At 47.6% G+C, this 21,404-nt stretch overlaps 7 protein-coding genes across 8 annotated transcripts; 3 read left to right on the top strand and 4 right to left on the bottom strand.

Annotated features, from left to right (window-relative positions):
* The first annotated feature begins 238 nt into the window (after nt 1–238).
* On the top strand, nt 239–2,272 carry BDCG_00704 (uncharacterized protein). Its single transcript, XM_045416217.1, has one exon. The coding sequence runs from the start codon at nt 578–580 to the stop codon at nt 1,964–1,966; it is 1,389 nt and encodes a 462-aa protein (XP_045271996.1). The 5' UTR covers nt 239–577; the 3' UTR covers nt 1,967–2,272.
* Nucleotides 2,273–2,278: 6 nt separating this feature from the next.
* BDCG_00703 (cyclin) lies at nt 2,279–6,036 on the top strand. Its single transcript, XM_045416216.1, has one exon. It carries the CDS (start codon nt 2,531–2,533, stop codon nt 4,580–4,582), a length of 2,052 nt encoding a protein of 683 aa, XP_045271995.1. The 5' UTR covers nt 2,279–2,530; the 3' UTR covers nt 4,583–6,036.
* A 355-nt stretch (nt 6,037–6,391) lies between these two features.
* BDCG_00702 (uncharacterized protein) lies at nt 6,392–8,216 on the bottom strand (the record flags this gene model as incomplete). Its single annotated transcript, XM_045416215.1, has 2 exons — nt 6,392–7,682; nt 7,771–8,216. The coding sequence occupies 2 exons, from the start codon at nt 8,214–8,216 to the stop codon at nt 6,392–6,394; spliced, it is 1,737 nt and encodes a 578-aa protein (XP_045271994.1).
* Nucleotides 8,217–8,997: 781 nt separating this feature from the next.
* On the bottom strand, nt 8,998–10,401 carry BDCG_00701 (uncharacterized protein; the record flags this gene model as incomplete). The annotated part of the gene is made up of 5 exons (XM_045416214.1): nt 8,998–9,191; nt 9,535–9,612; nt 9,719–9,758; nt 9,913–10,109; nt 10,350–10,401. 5 exons carry the CDS (start codon nt 10,399–10,401, stop codon nt 8,998–9,000), a joined length of 561 nt encoding a protein of 186 aa, XP_045271993.1.
* A 941-nt stretch (nt 10,402–11,342) lies between these two features.
* BDCG_00700 (ubiquinone/menaquinone biosynthesis methyltransferase) lies at nt 11,343–13,901 on the bottom strand. Its single transcript, XM_045416213.1, has 2 exons — nt 12,986–13,901; nt 11,343–12,763 (listed from the first exon to the last, which is right to left on the bottom strand). The coding sequence occupies exons 1-2, from the start codon at nt 13,081–13,083 to the stop codon at nt 11,698–11,700; spliced, it is 1,164 nt and encodes a 387-aa protein (XP_045271992.1). The 5' UTR covers nt 13,084–13,901; the 3' UTR covers nt 11,343–11,697.
* On the top strand, nt 13,667–16,356 carry BDCG_00699 (fructosyl amino acid oxidasesarcosine oxidase). The gene is made up of 3 exons (XM_045416212.1): nt 13,667–14,128; nt 14,309–15,332; nt 15,460–16,356. Exons 1-3 carry the CDS (start codon nt 14,035–14,037, stop codon nt 15,770–15,772), a joined length of 1,431 nt encoding a protein of 476 aa, XP_045271991.1. The 5' UTR covers nt 13,667–14,034; the 3' UTR covers nt 15,773–16,356.
* On the bottom strand, nt 15,577–21,328 carry BDCG_00698. Of its 2 annotated transcripts, none has more exons than XM_045416210.1 (6): nt 18,749–21,328; nt 18,067–18,407; nt 17,915–18,002; nt 17,388–17,802; nt 15,811–17,320; nt 15,577–15,740 (listed from the first exon to the last, which is right to left on the bottom strand). In XM_045416210.1, the coding sequence occupies exons 2-5, from the start codon at nt 18,333–18,335 to the stop codon at nt 17,304–17,306; spliced, it is 789 nt and encodes a 262-aa protein (XP_045271990.1). In that variant the 5' UTR covers nt 18,336–18,407; nt 18,749–21,328; the 3' UTR covers nt 15,577–15,740; nt 15,811–17,303. The 2 variants fall into 2 exon arrangements, with proteins under 2 accessions (XP_045271990.1, XP_045279263.1); XM_045416211.1 differs by having other exon boundaries at nt 15,594–15,740; nt 18,067–18,403; nt 18,749–19,805.
* Nucleotides 21,329–21,404: the final 76 nt, after the last annotated feature.

Raw genomic sequence — 21,404 nt, 5'->3', positions numbered from 1 at the left:
TCCAACAGCTGAACGAGGCGTAGATTGCTCAACTTGCCCTCAATTTTATGAGCGTCTGTGGCCCTCCTGAAGAATACGCCCGGTAGATAAAAATAATAAAATATAAAAATAAGCTAAACCGTTCAGCCAGGGCGCGAATGGGCGGATCCACCAACCAATCCGGTTCCCGGTTTGGTGTTGTATGCTGGAGCAAGGCGAGCAGCGGCTGCTTTGTCATCCTGTGCCTCCCGTTTGATTGTTGATTGTTCCGTTGGTGAACGATTGTTTCTCGTCCTTTGAGCTGGCGTTTTCTTGCGTTTCTTCTCTCTCCTAAGCTTCTCTCTTTGTTCTCGTAAACCTTCGTTCTCCCTGTCTCGGATGTCGATTTAAATGTAGATCCTTTGCCCTCCTCTAATCCCCCGCCACGTTCCTCGGTCCTGCGGCCCACTCCCACGCTGCTCTGACAGTAGATCCGCCCCAAGCTAGCACCTTCGTTGACCTGCGCAAGCACTATATTTTGTTGCATAAACCTCTATTCACCCTTATTGTATATTACGTGACACGTTCGCTACTGTCCATTTTGTCTCGATACCAACCAATGGCCACTGTGGCAGCTCATGCTAATTCCCAGCCAAACGGTGGTTTGATTGACCCTACCAAGCAAGCGGAATACCCCATTCTCCTGGGCGACAAATTGGCTGGGAAGGGACAATCTAATACAAATAGATTCATTGGCATTACATATAACCATAAGGGCAAGTCGGCTTCTCGACATCAAAAGGCGACAATCACTGCGACGGGCTCCTCCCAGCATCTCTACAAGCTCACACTCCAAGACAAATCCCACAGTGCAGAACAGACAAATCTTATACACACATACCATGGCAGCGTTGATCCTGCATCCCTAGTGTCCGAATCAGAGACCAGCAACTTGGTCCTGGTGTTTGACCCAGAGCGAAGAGCGTTTGTTCTCGAGCCTGTGTCGACCAGATTGAATTTCAACCTTCAATCCGCGCCTGGGAAATCTACTCAACAAGTCATAGAACAATACCCGCAGCTTAGTGTTCTCTCTGGGGAAGATCAAACATCTGGCGATGACCAATTACAGGAGGGACATGGTGAGGATGATGCCCAAGGTGCGGCGGATGAAAGCAATCCATATGATTTTCGTCACTTTCTTCCAAAGCCTAAAACTGAACGCGAGGCACCTGAGACCACTACCCCCGATGCACATCAAACTCCTCGGAATCATGCAAATTCACATTTAGCACCACCACCTGTCACCAGTGTGAGACCAAGACCAAAGCCGCCAGCTAAGGCGAAGCCTCAAACAAACCCGCTTCGACAACAGAAACGACAACCGAAAGCGACGGCTGCAGACAAAGGATCGGCGAAGCCTAAACCTAAATCTGCCCCCCGCGTCGAAGAAGTGGACCTCGGCCTCGATTCTTCCTCCTCAGACAGAGAAGAAACTACAGCACAGAGAGCGAATGAAAATAAGCCAGCACAAGCAGCTAAATCTCCTGGGGCGAATATAATTGTTGATGGCGATTTAATTATCGATATGGGTTCTCCACCCCCTGCCCGTCCAGCCTTCAAAATAAATCCTCGACATTTCTCGTCGAACAATACCTCTGCGAATGAAGCGGACTACGACAGTGATGACGAGGGAGAGATAGAAGACTTGAGATTACCGTCTCCCGCAGGCACCACAACTCAAGCTCACAAGGACTACAAGGAGGATGAGGAAGAGGACGAGGATGAGGAGGAGGAAGAAGAGGATGAGGAACCGGAAGGAAAAGGAGAAAGCGTAGAACAGGATGAAGTTATAGACGATGATGATTTGGCTGCTGAGATGGAAGCGGCTTTTGAAGAGAGTGCAAGAGAGGAGGAGCAAGAGAGGGCCCAGAGGTTATTGCAACAACAGCAACAGATGCAACACCACATTGTGAGTGACGATGAAAGCGAAGTAAGCGAGGAAGAGTAAGTACATTATCATACACATTTATAAGAGCCATCGGCTTCTGTTCACAGTATTTTTATACTATTTTGGGGTTCTTTTCCTTTTTTTCCTTGTTGGAAGAGCAGAGCGAACGTGTTTCTTTACTCTTCAAGGATTTAAAAAAACAATGATAGACAAGTCGTTTGTATAATATACGTTTGTTGTACTCCTCAAATATCCCACCAGTGTGTTCCACGCATCTAATGCTCCGTCACGGAGACGACGGAACAACAATAATCCGATACATCCCAAATTCACACGCTGCCCACCGAGCAATATATCACGTCAAATCTGACTATGCCATCCGTATGAGCTTCTCTACGTTTTGGAACCATCTCCCATGATTTATTCATTCATGTCCTCTTATGGGGACTCTGGTGATCGAGAGTGAATGACATCAGGATAACTCTTCCGCCGGAGAACAAGGACGTTGATTAGTGAGCTGTCCGTATTTTGCGTGATATTACTATACCGCGATATCTTCTTTGCACTTCGTTCAGTTGAAGTCTTGTCTGGCTCCTTCTTCCTCATCCGTCATTGTGATCAAAAATGCCGGCTACATCTTCCTCAACGCGCGGGTCCGCACCGCCGGCCCCAACACCCTCCAACCGTGTGCTAGTCGCGGCTCAGTCGCAATGGCTATTCACGGACGCGGAACTTTACCGGACACCCTCTATCCTCGATGGGATGACGATTGAAGCTGAACACACAAGCCGTAGCAAGGGGGTTAACTTTATCACCCAGGTCGGAATCCTGTTGAAGCTTCCACAGCTCACGCTCTGCACCGCGAGCGTCTATCTCCACCGTTTCTTCATGCGATATAGTATGAAAGACCTTCCTCAGCGCCCAGGAATGCACCCTTACTCGATCGCCGCCACTGCTCTATTCCTCGCTACCAAAGTCGAGGAGAACTGCCGCAAGATGAAGGAGCTAATCGTAGCCTGTTGTCGCATCGCACAGAAGAAACCAAGCATGGTGGTGGATGAGCAGTCAAAAGAATTTTGGAGGTGGCGCGATACTATTCTACACAATGAAGACACGCTGCTTGAGGCCTTGTGTTTCGATCTTCAGCTTGAGCAACCCTACCGCCTTCTCTACGACTTCCTTTGCTACTTCAAGGTACAGGATAAGAAACGGCTTAGAAATTCTGCCTGGGCTTTCCTTAACGATTCTACATACACGGTACTATGTGTCCAATTCCCCGCACGCACTATAGCCGCAGCTGCACTTTATGCGGCAGCAAGGCACTGCGAAGTTACATTTGAAGATGACTCTCTAAATAGGCCTTGGTGGGAGCAATTGGACGTTGATCTCAATGAGATGAGAAGGGCATGCAATCGGATGGCAGATATATATGAATTTGTTGCCGTTCCCGTACCTGGGCAACAATATGTGCACCTCTCGACCCGTGACGACGAACCGACTGACAGGACAAGAACGGTCCACCACCCCAAGAGCGAGGGCAGTGTGGATATAAGCGCCGAGAATAGTGTGTCCCCTGGTGAGATCAATGGGCGCAAACGTGAAAGAGATAGCCATTCCGGCTTTAGCCAACATCCAATAAGCGTTCCCCCAAATGGCGCAGCATCAGGGAACCAGGACCGTCAGCCTTTTCCCAAGCGTCAGCGCCGTGAAGGGAGCGACGCTGGCACTGAAACATCCTCATTCAACCAACCACAGCCATCATCATCGCAGGTCTCATTAACTCAAGGAGCTTCAAACCTTAACTTAGCATCAAACCCATCTTCGCAAACCACTATCAGCGATCCGTCCAGTCAGAGACTGTCAGAAATGAACGGCCATGGGCATCCCAGGAATGTCTCTCCTCCCAAAAGCAGAATCCCGCAAGCGGCTCGCATCCCTCTAAATCAACAACGGCGACAACATCCACTTCCTCCTCCACCCCCAGTTACTGTCCCTCCTCTTCCCCATCAACACCCTCAGCCTCCTCGCCGTGGAAGCTATGGCAACAATCCACAACCACCAAATAGACAACCGCCCCCCAGAGGCCCGCCGTCGGCGACCGGATCCTCAGTGTTCCACCCACCACCACCGCCATCATCCAATCCCCGAAATGTTGACGAATTACAGCAACGTATTGATGCTATTATCCAGCAAGGCATGCCACCGGAAAACGAGCGGTCCCATGAACCTAGAGGAGATTATTACTATCGTCCATCATCAAATGAAAGGGAGCGGGATAGGGATAGATATAGAGAAAGAGATATAGATAGGAACGGAGATCGTGATAGAGATAGGTATAGGGACAACGACGGTGACAGAGACAGAGCAAGAGAAAAAGGGCGCGATCATGATCATAACCGTTCAAGGAGACACTCATCAGAGACATCAGGATCCGCAGCCATGTCCGCGTCTCTCTCTGCGCCCTCTTTATCTGGAACACTCCCACATCCGCATCCGCCACCGGCACCACCGTCGTCTCTGATTCCACCAGCTCCCGCTTCTGGGGCACGTCGTGACATCGAGCAGGATCAACATAAACGCGATGTAGTAGAAACGAATACCGCTGCACCGCAGGAGAACGATAACAAAGTCAACGAGCCTGATGATGGCGGTGGGAGCGAGGAAGGGGAGGTTTAAAATAGCGGCTGTTCCCTCTTTTCCAACAGCACCCCCTTTCAGTCTCCGAGGGATGAAGGGTGGCTGGCGAAATGGATGGCATTATTATTGGCAATCAGACATTCATGCGTTCAGCGGCACCAGTCACACTAACCTGGTTTGATTATACAATCAATACCCGTTGAAAAACATCACCATTTTTGGTGCTGCCATCATAATTAACAATTACTTAAGGCTCGTCTGTGAACAGCAGCCTCCACCGCTTCCCTCAACCTGATAGCATTATAAACTGAGAAAGGAAACGAGGCCTAGGCCCTTTTTTCGAACCCGGATCTCAATCTACATGTACTGATACCATCTTTCTCAGGGAGCCCACATATGTATATATATATATATATATATTTAGCGAACAAGATATTTCGCTATATGCCTTCCTTATGTACACGTACATATCCACTCCATGCGATAGATAGTCAATAAAAAAGAAGAAAAAGGCTCTTCAGAAAAGTTAAGAGGACCAATCTTGGTTCTTGTCGGATTGCCTCCCTTGCGGGCCGACCGCTTCCGCCTGCGGCCGCCGATCCACGTGATCGGCGATCGCAAGCTCCCTATAAAAAAGGCCACGTAGCAGCTGCCTTCTCATAATACAACCAACTACTCTAAGAACTCCTCCATCAGTTCTATGGAAGGCAAACGGTATGGAGTGAAACTAATTAGTAGATAGAATAAAAACAACCAACGGCTGATCTCGCGGCAAGGTTTACCTTTCCTTAAAATATCCTCTTGCTCTCGCACACTTTTCGGGATCCTATATTAGATCTGAATTGCTTGTTAGATACATGGGAGCCAAAAACAGCAGACAAAGGAACGAATCTCTTTCTCACGCGAGTTAACGTTTCCCCGAAAAGTTGAGTCAATTAGAGGGAGGAGGAGGTTTCTTCTATAATTAAATCAATCAATAAGGGTAAAAAAGGAAGGAGGGCGGGGACAGGGGCCCGAAAACGGATCCGGAAATCTGTCGGATTTACATCTAGCCTACTTACGAAACCGGGGAATTTTTCGATTCGATCCAACTTTGTTAGTGAATTATGGTAAAAAAAAATCGAAAAAAAAATCGAAAAAAATGGGGAAAAAAATTTATCGGACTGTACCGGAAGGGGTGATTAGAAGGGTCACATATGTAGGAATATCTATATGTGATGAAAACGGATAGGAAAGGGAGAAAGGGTAGAAGGGGGAAGAAGACCAGTTGGAGAGAGGAGGGAATTTAGATTGTTATTTTGGGTTTTGTTTCGGAATCGCTTCCAATGAAGTTTAAACGATGTTTTTCTCTGTTCCTTTTTTCCATTTGCTTTGCGCCCCCAAGGAAATGATCATACTAAATAATGAAAATACAGGTAGAAGACTATCAAAAGAGTACAATCGATAGCTGACAAAGGGATAGATAGAAAGTAATAACAATGGTTCGAGAGCGAAACGATTAGAAAATAATACATAGTAATAAAAGCCCGACCGAAAAAAATAAATAAGAAAAGAGTAGAAAACAGGATAAAAAAGAGCCCATATTGAAACAAATTTCCCAAGAGCCTTAAAAACTCCTTCCCTGTTCGCTTGGAACTTATTTAAAAAGAATTGCGACAGCGCTGGAATGAAGAATATGGCAGACCAACTTCGAACTTCGGAAAAACAAAATACAACAGGAGTAGAGTATATGTACAGAGCAGGGGGCGGGGCGGGGGATTAAAAGAAGTATAGTATATACTGCCTCTTCGAGCCAATATTCATAAGAGCGGGGATATCGCGCTATGTAGAGAAACGAATGATTCAAAATTATACGTTCGCAAATATTGCATCGAGTTCGTCAACTTCGACGGTTTCTGGGCTGGGTAAGTCGGTCCACGACTCTAGATCCATTCCCATCCCCAGTCCCATTTCAGTATCCAGACACATGGCCGGTTTAATTAGTTCCAGGGTGTCGTCGAATGCTGACGTCGATTTGTCTAGAACGGTAACGGCAACTGCATTATCAACCATATCGATTGTATCGCCATCCATTCCGCTTCCATCTGCCACCAGGGCAGAGTTTGCGTCTTCGCCTTCAACTATAGCGATGGATCTTTTGAGGCCCTTGACTAACCCAGTCGTAGCTCCGAATATTCTGGTGGGAGAGGAAATCCCACGCCCAATAGTAGCTGTGACGTCGTTTTCTCCTTTGAGCGACACAACAGAAATGTCTTCAGTTGCTACAGCTTCATTGTCCAGAGGTACGTGGGCATGAGCATCAGCGTGTGATGTGGCGCTAGTAGCCGACGATAAAATAGATAGCTCTGAGGAAGCGGACGGTGCCGGAGATGCACCAAACAGAGTAGTCACTGCCGCCTCATCCAGGTGCTGGTCCTGGTCGGGATTCTGGAGGATATGCGATGTAAAGTAGTCAACATAATCGCTCTCTTGATTATTGGATGCATGATGCGACATTGAAGACCCCTCCATTTCTACATCGCCACTACTCTTTAAGGCCTTCTGTCCGTCGGATGCATGGTCCTGTGGCTTATCGGCCTTCTCAAGGTCTTGTCGTTTTCTCGCCGCCACCTCTTCGGAGGAAGTTCGTTCGCGGACAGAGCTAGCTGTCTGAGTAAACTCCTTCTCATCGCCTTCCAATGGTGGAGAAATCGATCGATGGTTGTATGACACACGATGAAGATTGGATAGGTTACCCCTCACACCATAATTCCGGGATGAAGTGTGAGGTCCTCCAGGAGCTGAATGTCCATCTAGTTCAACACCATCTTCATCATCAAACTCCGGCGCAGATAAATCAACCTCTGGGCTTGGGCTTAAGCGAGCGCGCTCACGCGCCAAATCTTCGTCTGCATCGTCAGGATCGATACTTGGGTCCGACACGCTCGGGGTTATCCGTTTCGATTCCGTTGCCGGAGTTAGTATACCATCAGAAGCCTCTGGAAGTGTTTGGTGTGGCGATGTCGTTAGATAAAAGAAGACTTTGCGCGGATGCACTGGAATTAACTCCTTTGCGATCGGGCAAGGCGAAAGCGCCGTCCAGGGACGTTTTAAATACAGACTTAACCGCGACGACAATAGAGCTGCCGCATTCGCTGAGCTATGATACGAAATAAAACGAAAGAGTTAGCGATACCCTTCTTGCACACCAGCACAGAGCGAACTCCGGTCAGAGACAAAGTACTTACTTCGCAACTGTTTCATTTGTGTTTGAAAGGACAGTAGCAAGCTCCTTAATAAGATGGGGTCTATTTCCAGTCCTTTCCAGTTGTTCAATAACAGCAACTACAATATCATCGTTGATGCCATCTGTGTCGATTTTGGTAACAATGCCTGTATCCCCTGGGGATGGTGGCGGCGTGTGTTCATAGGTACCAGCGCCTCGCTGGCTCTTTTGACCGGAGCCATCGACTTTGTCTTTCAGTAGATTTGATTGAGATTCAGATGGAACTGACAAAGGCGACCGAGATGTTGAGTCGTGTGTCCGCTTGACTTTTTTTGATGGCGGTTGTTGCGTATCTGATGCCGCGGGATTCTTTGGAGTAGTTGGCGAGCGGTGGGAACGCGACGCAGACGGTAAATGAATACCTAACGACGGCAGGGAGAGCGACTTTCGGCGTGTGTTATAAACCATTGTTGTAAATGTAAAGACAAAACAGAATAGATCATGAAGCTGTCGAAAAGAGGATGATGGTGATGAAAGGTCGATGTATTTGTTTCGAGCTTGGGGAGAAAAAGATGGGCAGTCGGCGTTGAGCGCAGAAACACCAGGTAACTGGGGACACTCGGACAAAGGAAAAAAAAAAATTAATACAGGAGTTAGTTCTCTTTGGTTTGTTGTGGGTTTCAGCTAGGAGAAGGCGGGATTATTGATAGCAAATACAGGCTTTCGATTGGGTAGATGGGGTGTTGTGGATCGGTCGTGTGTAGCTGGGAATGCGACACAGTCGAAGCAGGTTAGGGGATCAGCTAGCAAGGCTAATACAACGCTAGGGAGCAGTCCAAGCTGCAAAAAGGATGAGGACAAATAGAAGATCCCAGTCGAGGCAGCCTGCCTAGGAACTTTGTACCCAGTTTGCATAATCCAAGGAGGCCAAAGTTTGAACCGGGTAAAAGTGTCACACCGCCCGTGGAACTCTAACCAAGCGGCGAAATTTTTCTTTGCATAAAGCCGGGAGAGTACCCGAAATTCCAAGCAAGTTAAAATATAGTATTCAACGTATTTGATTCGGCCATAATCCGTACAAGCGTGGAATATAGAACATCAGGCCCCGTAATTTTTGAAGCGGAGGGAGGAAAAATAAAAACGAAGATTTCGCTCTTTTCGGCCTTCTGTTTTGCTTGCATGAACGACGACAAAATTTTACAAGTCCTTGGGCCCGGATTGAAGGAAGCGAGCTGAGGCAAGCGAAAATCTATGACGAGAAATGATGTTTGCAGTAAATATCAGCGCGAGTAGCGGAAGCGCCGAAAAGAGGCGCTGATGAACAGAACTCCTCTCCAGGGAAGAATTTCCCGTCAATAACGCGGCGGACAGGGGCGCTGGCGACTTGCTTGCTGATGGCAGTGGTCGTCCATTGTCGCGATAAACCAACCCCGACGCTGGTTACTGGGAAAAGCTAACCTTGGGAAGCTTGGGGCAAGTCGGCGGTGCGAGTTATGCATGTTGCCAAAAGCTCCAGGTACTGCCCAGAAGGCCCCACTCACCGTCCTGCAGTAGATGGCTAGTAGTACTACAAAAAGAAAAATTGTTTTTCTTTTTTGTTTTTGTATTCTCTTTTGCTTTTTTTGGGGGCCCCGAGGAGGGGAGGGCAAAAAAAGGCAGGACTATCTATCGCAGCATGAAGCCGAAGTGGTTGGTTGTTGGAGAGGAGTGGAAACTGCTAGCGCCACTAGTCGCTTCGGAAGCTGGGAAGAATGAACAAATAAAAATAAGACGTTTTGAAACTTACCATGCAAAACCACGACTTCTAGAGCAGCAACCGGATCTCGTGGGAAGAAAAAGTGGAAACTAGAAGACCAAAGGAATTCTAAAAGAAGGGTTACGACAGTCAGCAAACCTGGGACCCAGGGTAGGGGGAAAACTTATTTTTCTTTTTGCTACGGCCGTGATGGAATTTGTATGCAACGACTCACGACCTCGGCCAGCTGGATCCCAGTGTGCCGTAGAAAGTACCTATCAAACTCTAAAACACGCCCTGAGCTCTTCCAAACATGAAAATATAGCCGCATCGTTCTATCGCGCAAAAGATCGGAGAACAAAATCGGCGATGCACTCCAAGGAGTCCGGCATAAAAAGGCATAGTTAGGCATATTTTTAGAAGAAATACACCAACATCGATGGATGCCTGTGGGTCTAAAGAAGCACATGCAGTGATGACATGCAGTATCCCAAGATTGTCGAGTCGCGAAAGAGCGGCAGAATGAAAATGCTCGTCTTGCCATATGGGCCCCTTTCTCCCCATCGCAGCGGCCATCCAATGTCTCCAGAGATGGAGGTGGATGTAACACCTATGCCCAGCCCAGGCTGCGACAGGGGGAAGTTGTGTTAGCAGCAATTAAAGAGGGCGGCGGCATTGGTGTGACAACGTAATAGCTATGGCTTCGTTCTAAATACATAACCCAAGTGGACAATGTGCCGCGTAGAGAACATTGGAGTTGTTGTTGGGATGAAGTCGTAAAGAGTAAACGAGCCTTGGAAGATGAGGCTGATTTCCTTTTTGGGCAATCGTCACTTCTACCCTTCCTTCCTCTGCTGACAACTTACATACTCTTCGTTGGCCTCCAAAAGCCCATTTTTGTATATTCTCAAGATACATAGTATGTACAGTACAAACTGTGTACTTGGGTCTTCCTGAAGATTTTGGCTGCTTGATACATACCCCTTTGCCCTGGAACGATCATATCATATGTAGCCCAAGCACCAACCAACGTAGCGTAGTAGATGTATTTTAGTGTTGTACCCCATCCCGGCTTCGCAGCCCGATCCGTGGGGTATCAGGGTTCGACAGTACCGTACGGAGTGCCACGAGGAGAATTGACAAGAGATAGAATAGAGCGCTTGCTTGTTGATTTGATAACAGGTTTTAAGCACGGCTAATCTCTTCAGTTTTCGTCATTAAAGGTAGGTACTGCACATACTTGTAGCCTACTCAAGGACAATCCCCGCAACGTAAAATATCGGCCAGCGTGAAGACAGCTTTTTCATCTGTACAGAGTATTATTAAAACAAGTTTGAGACAACGATGATCGCGCGCGCCGCCCAGTATTTATCTGACCTTCATAATTTGCTGATCTCAGTAACTTCCATCTTCTTCAAAGTTCGCAGTTGATGACATAGTTAAAACATTTTAGACAGATCACATCCAAATCCTGCTGTGTTGAATCTTACATTTCTCGCCCACCACCTTCCTCTTGAACCTGTTGATTCATTCGATAGCATGCACAATAATGAGGAAAACAGTGGGGCGGATGAGAGGCGTTCAAACCAACTCTACGGAGTAGTTCGTGTGTTGACAGACCAAACAAAGGTTGGCCAGCTGAATTTTTGGTGTCAGCGGCACTAACGGCGATGCAGCCGGCTGATTCATGGATGACTTTCTAGCCGCCACTTGTTAGAGACAATACGATTCCCAGCGCCACGGAGGGAGCGATGTTGCCCCTGAAATCGCCCAGCCCCTAAACCAATGTTCGGGGGAACAGAAAACGCACTAGCCCGAACCAGAGTGGTATGGAACCCGCAGTTGGCTCTTTTCGTTTTTTCTTTTCCTTTCCTTTCCTTCTTTTTTCTTTTTCTTTTTCTTTTTTCCTTCTTGGTGGTCCTTTGGAAGTTCGTGGAAGCTATATTTCAATACATGGGTAACTCCGTACCCTTCCCCGTACGCTACGTATACAGCCGTACATTCTTTAGTAGAATATCTAAGTAGGAAGCATCTCAGCAGGTACGTAAAATACATATCTATATATGCCAGGTGTAGGGTTTAAGAAAAAAAAAACAATTCCAAGGCGAAAGGAAGAGCTGAATTCTACATATTCAGTTGGTAAGTCCAATGGCTAGCAAGCATATCACATAAACGCAACAGAACACCCTCAAGACCTGAAGGTTCAACAGCGCATCATAACTTCCTCGTTCCCCAACCAAACCATCCCGTTACAGATTTGTCACCTCCATCCTCATTTTCTCTCTCCTCCTTGCCTTCGCTGGCCTTCTTCTTGGGCCGCAAAACGAACTTCCACGTCGTTCCCAAATGCCACCGCTTCGACTCTACGATCTCCAACCCGCTCTGTCGCACAATCTCCCCTATATCGCGATTCCACCAGCACCCATGTCGATCAGCATGGGCAGCTGCGAGATCATCAAGGAGTTTGTTGAGCCAACGGTAGTGTGAGCGGCCGTGCTCTAGCAAGAGAATCTCCCCGCGCTCAGGCTCGACTAGTGTCCCAAGATGAGTAAGGTAGGACACAGGGTCGGGGAGGGAGCAGAGACCCATTGTCTGGATGACGGTGTCGAACTTGCCAGATTGTTGTTGAGCGCATATTTCGGGGGTCTGTAAGCTTATGGCCTTACTATCTTTGACATCGTTGTTACTGCTATCGACGCTGCTATGCCGTGAAAGCTGTAGTGCAGCTGTATGTGGTGGGGCCGGAATAGGGGTCATAGCATCCTGTGCCCAAAACGCAGCCAATTTGAAGCGCGGATACATCTTTTCAAACTTCTCTCTGGCGATCTCCACCATTTGGGGGCTTTGGTCTACGAATGTGACAGACCTGCATCCCTGAATCTCAGCTTTGCCCTTCTTGTCCGTTCCGCGTTTCTCCCCCAGGGAATAGTATTGCATATTTCGCCCCGTGCCACAGGCAACCTCCAGCACGTTGCCACGCGCTCTCCTAACCAGCTCCTCTCTCTTCTTGCCGACGCGCATGATCCGCTCTGCCATTTCTACCTCTGCATCGTAGGTGGGAGCGGTTTGGTGGTACCGATCCGACACGTCGTCGGGCACGGAAAGTGTTTTGGACTGTTTCACTGTTCTGTCGTAGGTTACGTAGAGATAGGTTCCATACGTCGAAAAGAAGAATGCGGCAACTGCGCATACAGTCAAGCCCTTTGGGTTTATTGATCTGGCACGCGGTGGTGCGGCCTGCGCTGGAGCGGGCTGGTAGGAAGGCCTATTTTGCCGCACTCTGTTATAATTCTCATCAGCATCATACCTATATGATGAATAATTTGGGTTAGATGATAGGGGTAGCTCGTAGATACATCAGGGGCCACATTTGAGGAGATCCATAGGTGCTGAAGCTAGGAGAATGATATAAACAGCCATCCAGCACACAGGCCTAATAGAGTGCCCAGATATAGGAAGTTATTATGATGCAAAGCTTTTGCAAACGCAATCTGCTACTGACCTTTGCGATGGTGCCATGGGCAGTTGCTTTGACATTCCTTTGGTCCTTGGCCCATTCCCGGGTTTCGGCGGGCGCTTTGTATTTGGAGGCGAGGCCATTGTTTTTATTTCAGAAATCTGGACGCTGGTGAAATTTTAAAAACATGAAAATGTTTAGGTATATAAAACAGAAGCGGCTTGGAGAATCCGCGCATGCAACTAGGCTCGGAAGCAACACGATGTCCGCAATGGCGGCTGAATGACCCCTAGAATAAATAGAGATAAAATAATAATAATAAAAATAAAAATAGCAAATAAAAAGGAAGAAGAGAGTATACAACAAATATATACGTGAGATCCGGGTTGGTTAATTTGAAGCTCTTTAGCCTTGGTATATTAAATATATGAAAAATATTTTTTCAAGACAGATAGATTTAAGGATCATAAGCTGGGCATCCAATGGAAGCCAATTCAAAATATAGGCGAAAGGAGGAAGTAAAGACAAAGATATAAATCCCAAAAGAAACCTGAGTATCTTACAGATATCATGCCGCCAACTGGAGATGTTCTCTGCTGTCCACAGATAGTATATAGGATGTCAGAGAATTTGATGTTGCGGCGGTCCCAATATCTCGGCAACAAAATGCAATGTGATTGGTCCAAGTTGTCCTGTAACCGATTGACCCTAAGGTTACAACAGTACTTTTACCTTGTCAGGTTCCTTGCAGGGACAATTCATAAACCTGGTATGGCGAGCAGTTGTAAGTATGCACTCTTCACGACTATGCCACCACGGCTGCCTGCCATGGATATGTTTCCTAAAAGCGTCTGGGTTAACCGGCGACGCCCTGTTGCAAGCCCGTATAGACAAAATTCCCGGGGCCGATTGTACGCGGCACCAAACGATGGCAAACGCCCAATCTCCACTTGGCCGCCGAGCACCCCATCCTTCTGGGCCTTTCCCACATCGCTGTAGCCGAGCATCGACTGACCACGGTTAATTGTGTGAAAAGGAAGTGAAGAAGACGACGACGACGAAGAGCAGGGGATAGAAGGCTACAGGACCTGAATATGGCAATAACAAATTCAGCACAAGACATGATTACCGGATCTGAAATCCCGCTGCCGGATTCTATCATCGTTGTTGGGGGCGGGGTGTTTGGATGTGAGTGAAAAAACATATTCCCATTGGGAACCCGAATTGGCATTGTCAGCTGGATATCCCTGTTTGTAGAACAGCTCTCTTCTCTGTACTCCCTCCTTAAACCCAATGAATAGGCATGGTTTTGTTTGGGATCCATAGCAAGTTGGGGGAATCTGGAAAGCCTGATCTGACCGGTTACAGTGTCCACCGCCCTCGCCCTCTCCGCCCGCCACTCCGGGAAAATCACACTCATCGACTCTTCACCGACGATCCCAAACCCCCAGGGCTCCTCCGTAGATAGCTCCCGCATTGTGCGTGCGGACTATGCCATTGAGGCCTACACTACTTTGGCAGAGTCGGCTCTTGAAAAATGGCGCACAACAGACTGGGGTCAGGAAGGTCGATATACGCAGAATGGCCTCGTTCTGGTGTCATCCGGTGATCAGTTCGGCAGGGAATATGTGCGGGAGAGCTACGAAAATGTCAAATCTATAAATCCCGATGTTGTTGAGAAGCTGCCTACGAGAAAGGATGTTGAACGGGTAGCACCAGGCTACGGAGCTGGCCTTCACGTCTCGGGGGGATATGTGAATTGGGGATCTGGATGGGCCGACGCAGAGGCGTCGGTGAGGTTCGCTAAAAAGAAAATTGACGAGATGGGCAAGGTGGAGTTTCATACCGGAAGAGTCAAACGGATACTATCAACACCAAATCCAGGTGATGGCCAGAGAGGAGCTAAAAGAGCAGCTGTTGCTCCCTTCGTACGGGCAAAAGTCACCGGTGTTGAATTGGCTGATGGCACCACCATCACAGCTGATCTAGTCATATTAGCTACGGGGGCGTGGACGGGCCGTCTAGTCGACCTCCGCGGCAAAGTTGAAGCGACAGGCCAAGCACTTGCCTATATACGTATTTCCGATGAAGAGCAAGCGAAGCTCGCAGACATGCCTACTGTCATAAACTTTTCGACGGGCATGTTCATCATCCCGCCGCGCAACAACATGCTGAAAATAGCGAGACATGCATACGGCTACCGGAACCCCAAGCGCGTGTCAGTTCCCGGCCCTAGCCAAACAGAGACGACGATCGAGGTCAGTCTTCCTGAGGCAGACGTCCCACTCCCAGAGGAGGGACAGGCCGCATGCAGAGCTGCGCTGAGGGAAATGCTGCCGGCGTTTGCGGATCGGCCATTTGAAAAGACGCGTGTGTGCTGGTATTCGGATACGTAAGTAACCAGGCCCCTTGTCCCCCCAATCCATCCAACACACCATCTCCATAAATATAATGATAATAAACTTTTACACACATCTTAATCCTAACCCCATCCCTTGCCTTTTTTTGCCACCCATCAGACCCAAAGGCGATTTCATAATCGACCACCACCCGCATTACGCCGGCCTCTTCGTCGCAACCGGCTGCAGCGGCCATGGTTTCAAGTTCCTTCCAGTACTTGGTGAGAAAATCGTCGATGCTGTCCAGGGTCGCTTGGATCATGACTTACGGGAACTGTGGCGTTGGCCTGGCGCCATTGGCGGTGCGGAAGGTGATGATGATCCTGAGACTGCTACCGTTGTGTGGACGGAGGACGGGAGCAGGTCCGGTCCAAAGGGGTTGATTCTGATGGACGAGTTGGCTAAGGGGAAGAAGAGGGTGAGCAAATTGTAGGTGGTATGTAGGTAGGTTTTCCTGATGTTTTTGTATACTTGTTTTGGTTTTATTTGGGCTTTATATCTATGCCTTATCGACTTTTGTTATGCGTTCGTTGGTTGCTGTTATTGCCTTGACTTCTCCTCTCTTTGGCGCCTGAAATGAAGTGCATGAATCAAGCAGACTGTGGTTGAAGGGTGATTATAGAGCATGAGGATGTTATACTGTAGAATGTAGGTGGTAGTAGGTGGGTCTCCATTTGATTGGTAGATATAAATATATGTTATTTATTAACTTGAGTGGATGTTGCACCTTGGATGGGATGTTTGGGATAGGAACAGCCAGCGTAGTGAAAGGGCCAGGAAAACAAGAACAAAATAAAATCAGTCTTGACACAAGGCGCGTGTGGATAGACATGGATGGGATGGATGGATATATATGCGTAGGGATACATAGCCTATCTACCAGAAAGCCCTCAAAAGTTTAACAATTAGATAGATCTTAGACATGTCACTAAATCTAACGATTCAAATAGTTAACAAAAGGAGACGTAAAATTTTCAAATCATCCACCATATTAGTTGATTTATTCATATTCTCCAGTTAAATTTATTTTTTGCTAAGCAATCTTTTTATTGCCATCAACCTCCAATCGGCGCACCCTATATCTCTCCTCCTCTGGCACCAGAATGCAAGTACAAATGTTATTCAATCGAAGAGGCGAAAATCGAAGATGCAGCAGTGAGGAAACGTGATAAAGAGGCGACGTTTTTTTAGGGCAGGAAATAACGGAAAAAAAGGCAAAAGGTAGGTATGTTCATGGCCGAAGACAGACCTTTTAAATAGAAGGGGATTTCAATTTATTTTTAAAAAAAGGAACAAAATAGAAAACAGGCGAATCTAGAGTTTGTAAAATGAGTCACCGTCTCCCACATGTCGATGGCGACAAAACAAGAGGGATAACGCAGAAAACCGTACCATTTAGAAGCCTCGTCATATGGTATGTGAGGAAGGGAGAGAAGGAGAAAGCATGATTAAAAAATGGGAAACACACGTTGAAAAGAAGAAAAAAGAGAACAGAAGAACCCATCCCATTAATCTCGAATATATTGCGCCCGAGCGCCCCACCCATCAGGTCTGCGGGGGAAAAACCGCGACTTTTTCTAATGTGTACGTAGTAACAGAAACAGGAACATTGATAAAAGACACTTTGGAGCCGTCAAAGGAGAAGGCAAAAAAAAAAAAAAAAATAGAAGCAATTCGCTATAACTCCATGTAAATGCATGACTGGAAAACACAGAAAGAAGACAAGCAGTTCCTCCTCCGTCAATGGTGGCGCGGTGGGTGTGGGAAATTTTTTTGTGGTTTAGTTGAGCAAAGCTCAAACCAGGGATTAGGATGTCCACCACGCAAGGTGGGAACTACGTGATGCATGCTCCATCCAACCAGAGAAGTATGGTCGACAAGAAAAACTGTTAATACAAGGTGGTAACGGATGTTTTCAGATAATGTGGTGCGTGGACTTGATGTAAGGAGGAAGTAGCAACGAATTAACCTTTGCGGAAGTCTTCGTAAGGAGCAAGTTAGTATAGGGAGTGAGTAGTATTCAAGGATAGAAGTGTCCAAACACTTACCAGCAAGGACAGGGTAGATCATTTCGAAGGCTTGATAGATCTCCTCTCGTACTTTGGCTCCCGTCAAAACAATCTTGCCGCTGACGAAGATCAGTAGGACAATTTTCGGTTTCATCATACGATAGATGAGGCCAGGGAAGAGTTCAGGTTCGTAGGAGCTGAAATTGTGATGGCGACTGGCAAGTCCCTCCAATCGGATGGGGAACTTAATATCGCAAGACCCAACAATGTTCTGGATTTTGAAGTCCGTAAACTTCGCATTGAACCCCAGCTTCTGGATGATACGAGCATATTTTCTCGAAGCGAGCTTGGAATCATCTTCAGATTTCGCACCGGTAACGACCATCTTACCCGAGGCAAAAATAAGGGCGGTGGTCTTCGGTTCGCGAATGCGCATGATGACAGCAGCGAAACGCTATATAACATGAATTGTTTTAGCCATACTTTGTCATGGCTAAATAAATTACACCTCTCGCAAGCCAAAGGGAAGCAAGGAGGAAGCAAAAAAAGGTGCGTTATATCAGTACCTTTGGGTTGTATTCCGCATTTCTAGCGTGAAGCGCAATGGTCTTCAGATCCAGACGGCAGTCAAGGTTGACTGTAGCAACAATGTTTCTTAAAAAGGCCATGTCTGTTCAGCATTCTGGTAAACCAGAAGGACATCAGGAGCTATACTCACTGTAAAGTAGGTACAATACCGCTAACTCCAGGACCGGCACCGGCTCCTGGAGTTGCAGCAGGGGTTGCGGGTGTCACCCCGTTGCCGGTAGTGGCATTTCCCGCCTGTAGTTGACCATTCGCTTGTTGCAACCCGTGTACCGGCCCTGGTTCCTTCTCTGATGATGGTGGAGTCAAGTCACCAGCGCCGCCTGGGAACGATAGCGAAGCTGGAGAAGTAAACGCCTTCGCCTGCTCTGCAGTCGAGGGATGAGTGGTAAGAGAATCCATATTGTGTGGGATATGATTCGAGAATTGAGTGTGTGCAAGGATGGGTCTGGTTGCAGAACGATCTAGAACTGTCTATGGATTGTAGCGTTAGAGCACTGTCTTTTCCCGAAATGTAGCAGTAGCAGAATCCACAACGTAAAGCAGGCTTGTAACGACCGGATGCCCAGTTTATCTTGAGCTTCATGAAAGGACCGGAGTAGGTGAACAAAGTAGATTTACATGTGGGTTGAGAAGAACAGCAAGCTCTTGGAAGTAAAAAGAAGGCAAGGTGTAGAGGGTGGTATTTATATGTGGTTGCGGGGAAGCAAAATAAAGGTGTGGCTGTTGTAGTCAAAATGGAAGTTGAAAGTGAAGTGGGAGCCAGAAAGGGAAATGCGGCTCTGTAGAAGCCCAAAGAAGAAAAATACACATACCGTTTGGATCTGCGGGAGATAAACAACTCAATGTCTCCCCCGACAATAATACAACCAGACGACAACTGTGGATGTATGCTGTGAGCGATGCGCTGCGACGAAGCCGGATATTACCACTGGGCTCCTCTTCCGCTTTCACGATGTGTCAAGTGATGACGTGACGGATGAGAATTGCGCAGGAAGAACGAGGAGGCAAGGTAAGATATAACCGTCCGAATTCGAGCGGCGAAAACCAGACAGATAGCTTGTCTGGATGCGCACGGAGGACAGCGAGAGCTGTATCAATGTCGAGACAGTGCCAGAAAGCCTTGACAAAGCAAGCGGTTTTCGATAGGATCCAAGGCGGCGACGACAGTATAAAAGTCGCAAAGTCGCAGAGTCGCAAGCAGAGACAGAAAGATTAAAGAACTAAAAGGAAAGACAAAAACAATGAAATAATTAAATATATCACTGGGTGTGCTAAGACGACAGTCGCAGGGTGGTGACCCTTGACAAGCGAATGCAGGAGCTATCAGAGACAAAAGGTACCGCGATGGCGAATGATTTTTTTTGATCTAAATTTGTTAAGGAGCGCGTGTTGAGGATTTTCGCAAATACCACGCGAATGAAACGAAAATAAAAAGTAGAACACCTAAGATAAGTTCCGTTCGTTCCCCCTTTCTTCTTTCTTTCCTTGTTTCTTCTTTCCTTGTTTCTTTTTTTTCTTTCTTTTTTTTCAATTTTATTTTTGGGTCTTCCGCTTTTATATATATATGTAAGGTGTGACGGGATAATTTTCTCGTTAAGTCCTGGCAACTACTCCCCGTCGCGCTGTTAATGGTTTTGGTGCGAGCTGAGAATGAATAGCCCTCCGTCACTCTCTGGAATACGAGGTAAGGGAAAGGGGAAAAGGAGAAGGGAGGAAGAGTACGGCGGAATCTATAGAGGGGGGCGGAGAAGCGGGGGTAAGGAGGGACAGAGAGAGGCGGACCAAAAGGGAGGTGATGTTGACGTTCCGGACGATGCCAAGAACAGAGCAAGACTCCAGACGAGAACCAGAAAAGTGGGAGGACGCCTGCTTTTATACTGCGCCCGTTTCCCCGTCACTGTGGTCACGCTGGTCCTTGGCCGCACGGCGTTTCGCTTGTACACACGCCCCTCGCCACCCCTTACTGTGGCGCCGCGGCCAGGACTGTCATGGCCTCCGCCTGCAATAGCCCAGCAGCACTGGTCGCTGCGCTCGTGCTGCTTCAAGCAGCGTCGTTTGCTTACCTCATTGGGTCACCCCTCTTGACCTGCCAAGACACACTATCCACTTTTGCAGTCAAAGTTACTGGATCGTCCGATCAACGAGCGTCAGTCGCACCAATCAGCGGCTTGATCACCTACATCATATTTTCAACCTGACTGCAGGGTTTTTTCTGATGAGGTGCTATTCCGCTTTCTGGATTGGTCCGGCCTGTATGAGTCAGACCCACACCGTCCATACTTGCTAAGGACAGCATTACGTCCTGGACCCCGTTCAACGTATTACGCTGTATTGAGCCACAATCTCTTCTCAACCATGCAGCAGCTGAACACGTGCTGTAATGATTCCCTGTTTTGAAACCGTTTACTCTTTGTAACATCAAAATACTTCCTCTCAATACCCAAATCAGGCACGGTGTTTCTCGGCCCATTTCCTCTAAACTGCCGCCCAGGAGCGCCAGAGAGGATATCCGGCCGTTGCTGCTTTATTGCCGCACATCTGGAACAAAGGGGCGGCTCCTGTTTGGGTCTTCTTGATTCAACTTTTGGTCGCGTCAGGTTGGCCTCTGTGCACGCGTACACGCACCAATGAGAGCCCGTCTTTCGTAAAAACTCATCGATCCTTCCCAAGGATAAAAATTCAGACTCAGCTCGGGCAGTTCTTTTCACGTGAATTTTTCTACGTAAACGAGATCGCTGTTGGCTGTTATTCATCCTTCCCTCAACTCTCCAACAATGTTGGAACCATTTTTCCCATGATATCGTGGTATTAATATTATCGGACAAGGGAGCCATCTTCAGGTTGGCTGGTGCCTAATAAGAAGCCTAACAAACCAACACCCATCACAACCGCGAGGCTCTTGTCAACGCTACAAGGGGATTGGGAACCATGTGTTAATTCTTCTGGTTGGCAATCTTCCCGGAAAGAAACAGCCTCCACACGCACCCACTCGCGAAACGGGCCCCAAGGCTGGGTGAGCAGTGGCATGAAATACCACAAACGAATTACATGGGAATACATTTAGATCATGACTTAACAAAAATTAGCTAACTGTGCGCCCTAACTTCGGATCAGTTGTCGCCCCAAGATTTCTATTATTCTACGGGTTAGGTTGGTATACAATAATACAAGGGAGGCAATGACGGTCACACAACCCATCCACCCAACTTTCTCCTGAGTGACATTCAAATGGGCACGTACAGGTAGGTAACTGTACGTGTCGACCGCTCCTGCAACCACCCAGACGGACAACCCACCCCCAATACCCCTTTATCTTCAGGGGACCAACCACCGCTCAGCAACAGGATTAATCGCCAAATCAACACCCGCTGCAAAGAAATAATGAGTGGAAATAAATACTTGGCCATTTGCTGGGGACAAGATCTTTTCTATAAGTATACTTTTCGGTGAGCAAGTTTTGGTTTCTCT

This window comes from Blastomyces dermatitidis (assembly GCF_000003525.1).
Source record: "Blastomyces dermatitidis ER-3 genomic scaffold supercont1.1, whole genome shotgun sequence".
Taxonomy (NCBI): domain Eukaryota; kingdom Fungi; phylum Ascomycota; class Eurotiomycetes; order Onygenales; family Ajellomycetaceae; genus Blastomyces; species Blastomyces dermatitidis.
This window is presented reverse-complemented; position numbering and strand designations above follow the sequence as displayed.

Excerpts from the sequence above, each read along its gene's own strand:
- BDCG_00704 (XM_045416217.1), top strand. The coding sequence starts at position 578 with ATGGCCACTGTGGCAGCTCATGCTAATTCCCAGCCAAACGGTGGTTTG.
- BDCG_00699 (XM_045416212.1), top strand. The coding sequence starts at position 14,035 with ATGGCAATAACAAATTCAGCACAAGACATGATTACCGGATCTGAAATC. Across the intron at positions 14,129-14,308 it reads TGGGGGCGGGGTGTTTGGAT|TGTCCACCGCCCTCGCCCTC; the intron begins GTGAGTGAAAAA and ends GACCGGTTACAG. Across the intron at positions 15,333-15,459 it reads GTGTGCTGGTATTCGGATAC|ACCCAAAGGCGATTTCATAA; the intron begins GTAAGTAACCAG and ends GCCACCCATCAG.
- BDCG_00698 (XM_045416210.1), bottom strand. The coding sequence starts at position 18,335 with ATGGATTCTCTTACCACTCATCCCTCGACTGCAGAGCAGGCGAAGGCG. Across the intron at positions 18,003-18,066 it reads GGTATTGTACCTACTTTACA|AAACATTGTTGCTACAGTCA; the intron begins GTGAGTATAGCT and ends GGCCTTTTTAAG. Across the intron at positions 17,803-17,914 it reads ATGCGGAATACAACCCAAAG|CGTTTCGCTGCTGTCATCAT; the intron begins GTACTGATATAA and ends CATGTTATATAG.
- BDCG_00700 (XM_045416213.1), bottom strand. The coding sequence starts at position 13,083 with ATGGCCTCGCCTCCAAATACAAAGCGCCCGCCGAAACCCGGGAATGGG. Across the intron at positions 12,764-12,985 it reads CCCATGGCACCATCGCAAAG|AGTGCGGCAAAATAGGCCTT; the intron begins GTCAGTAGCAGA and ends GAATTATAACAG.
- BDCG_00703 (XM_045416216.1), top strand. The coding sequence starts at position 2,531 with ATGCCGGCTACATCTTCCTCAACGCGCGGGTCCGCACCGCCGGCCCCA.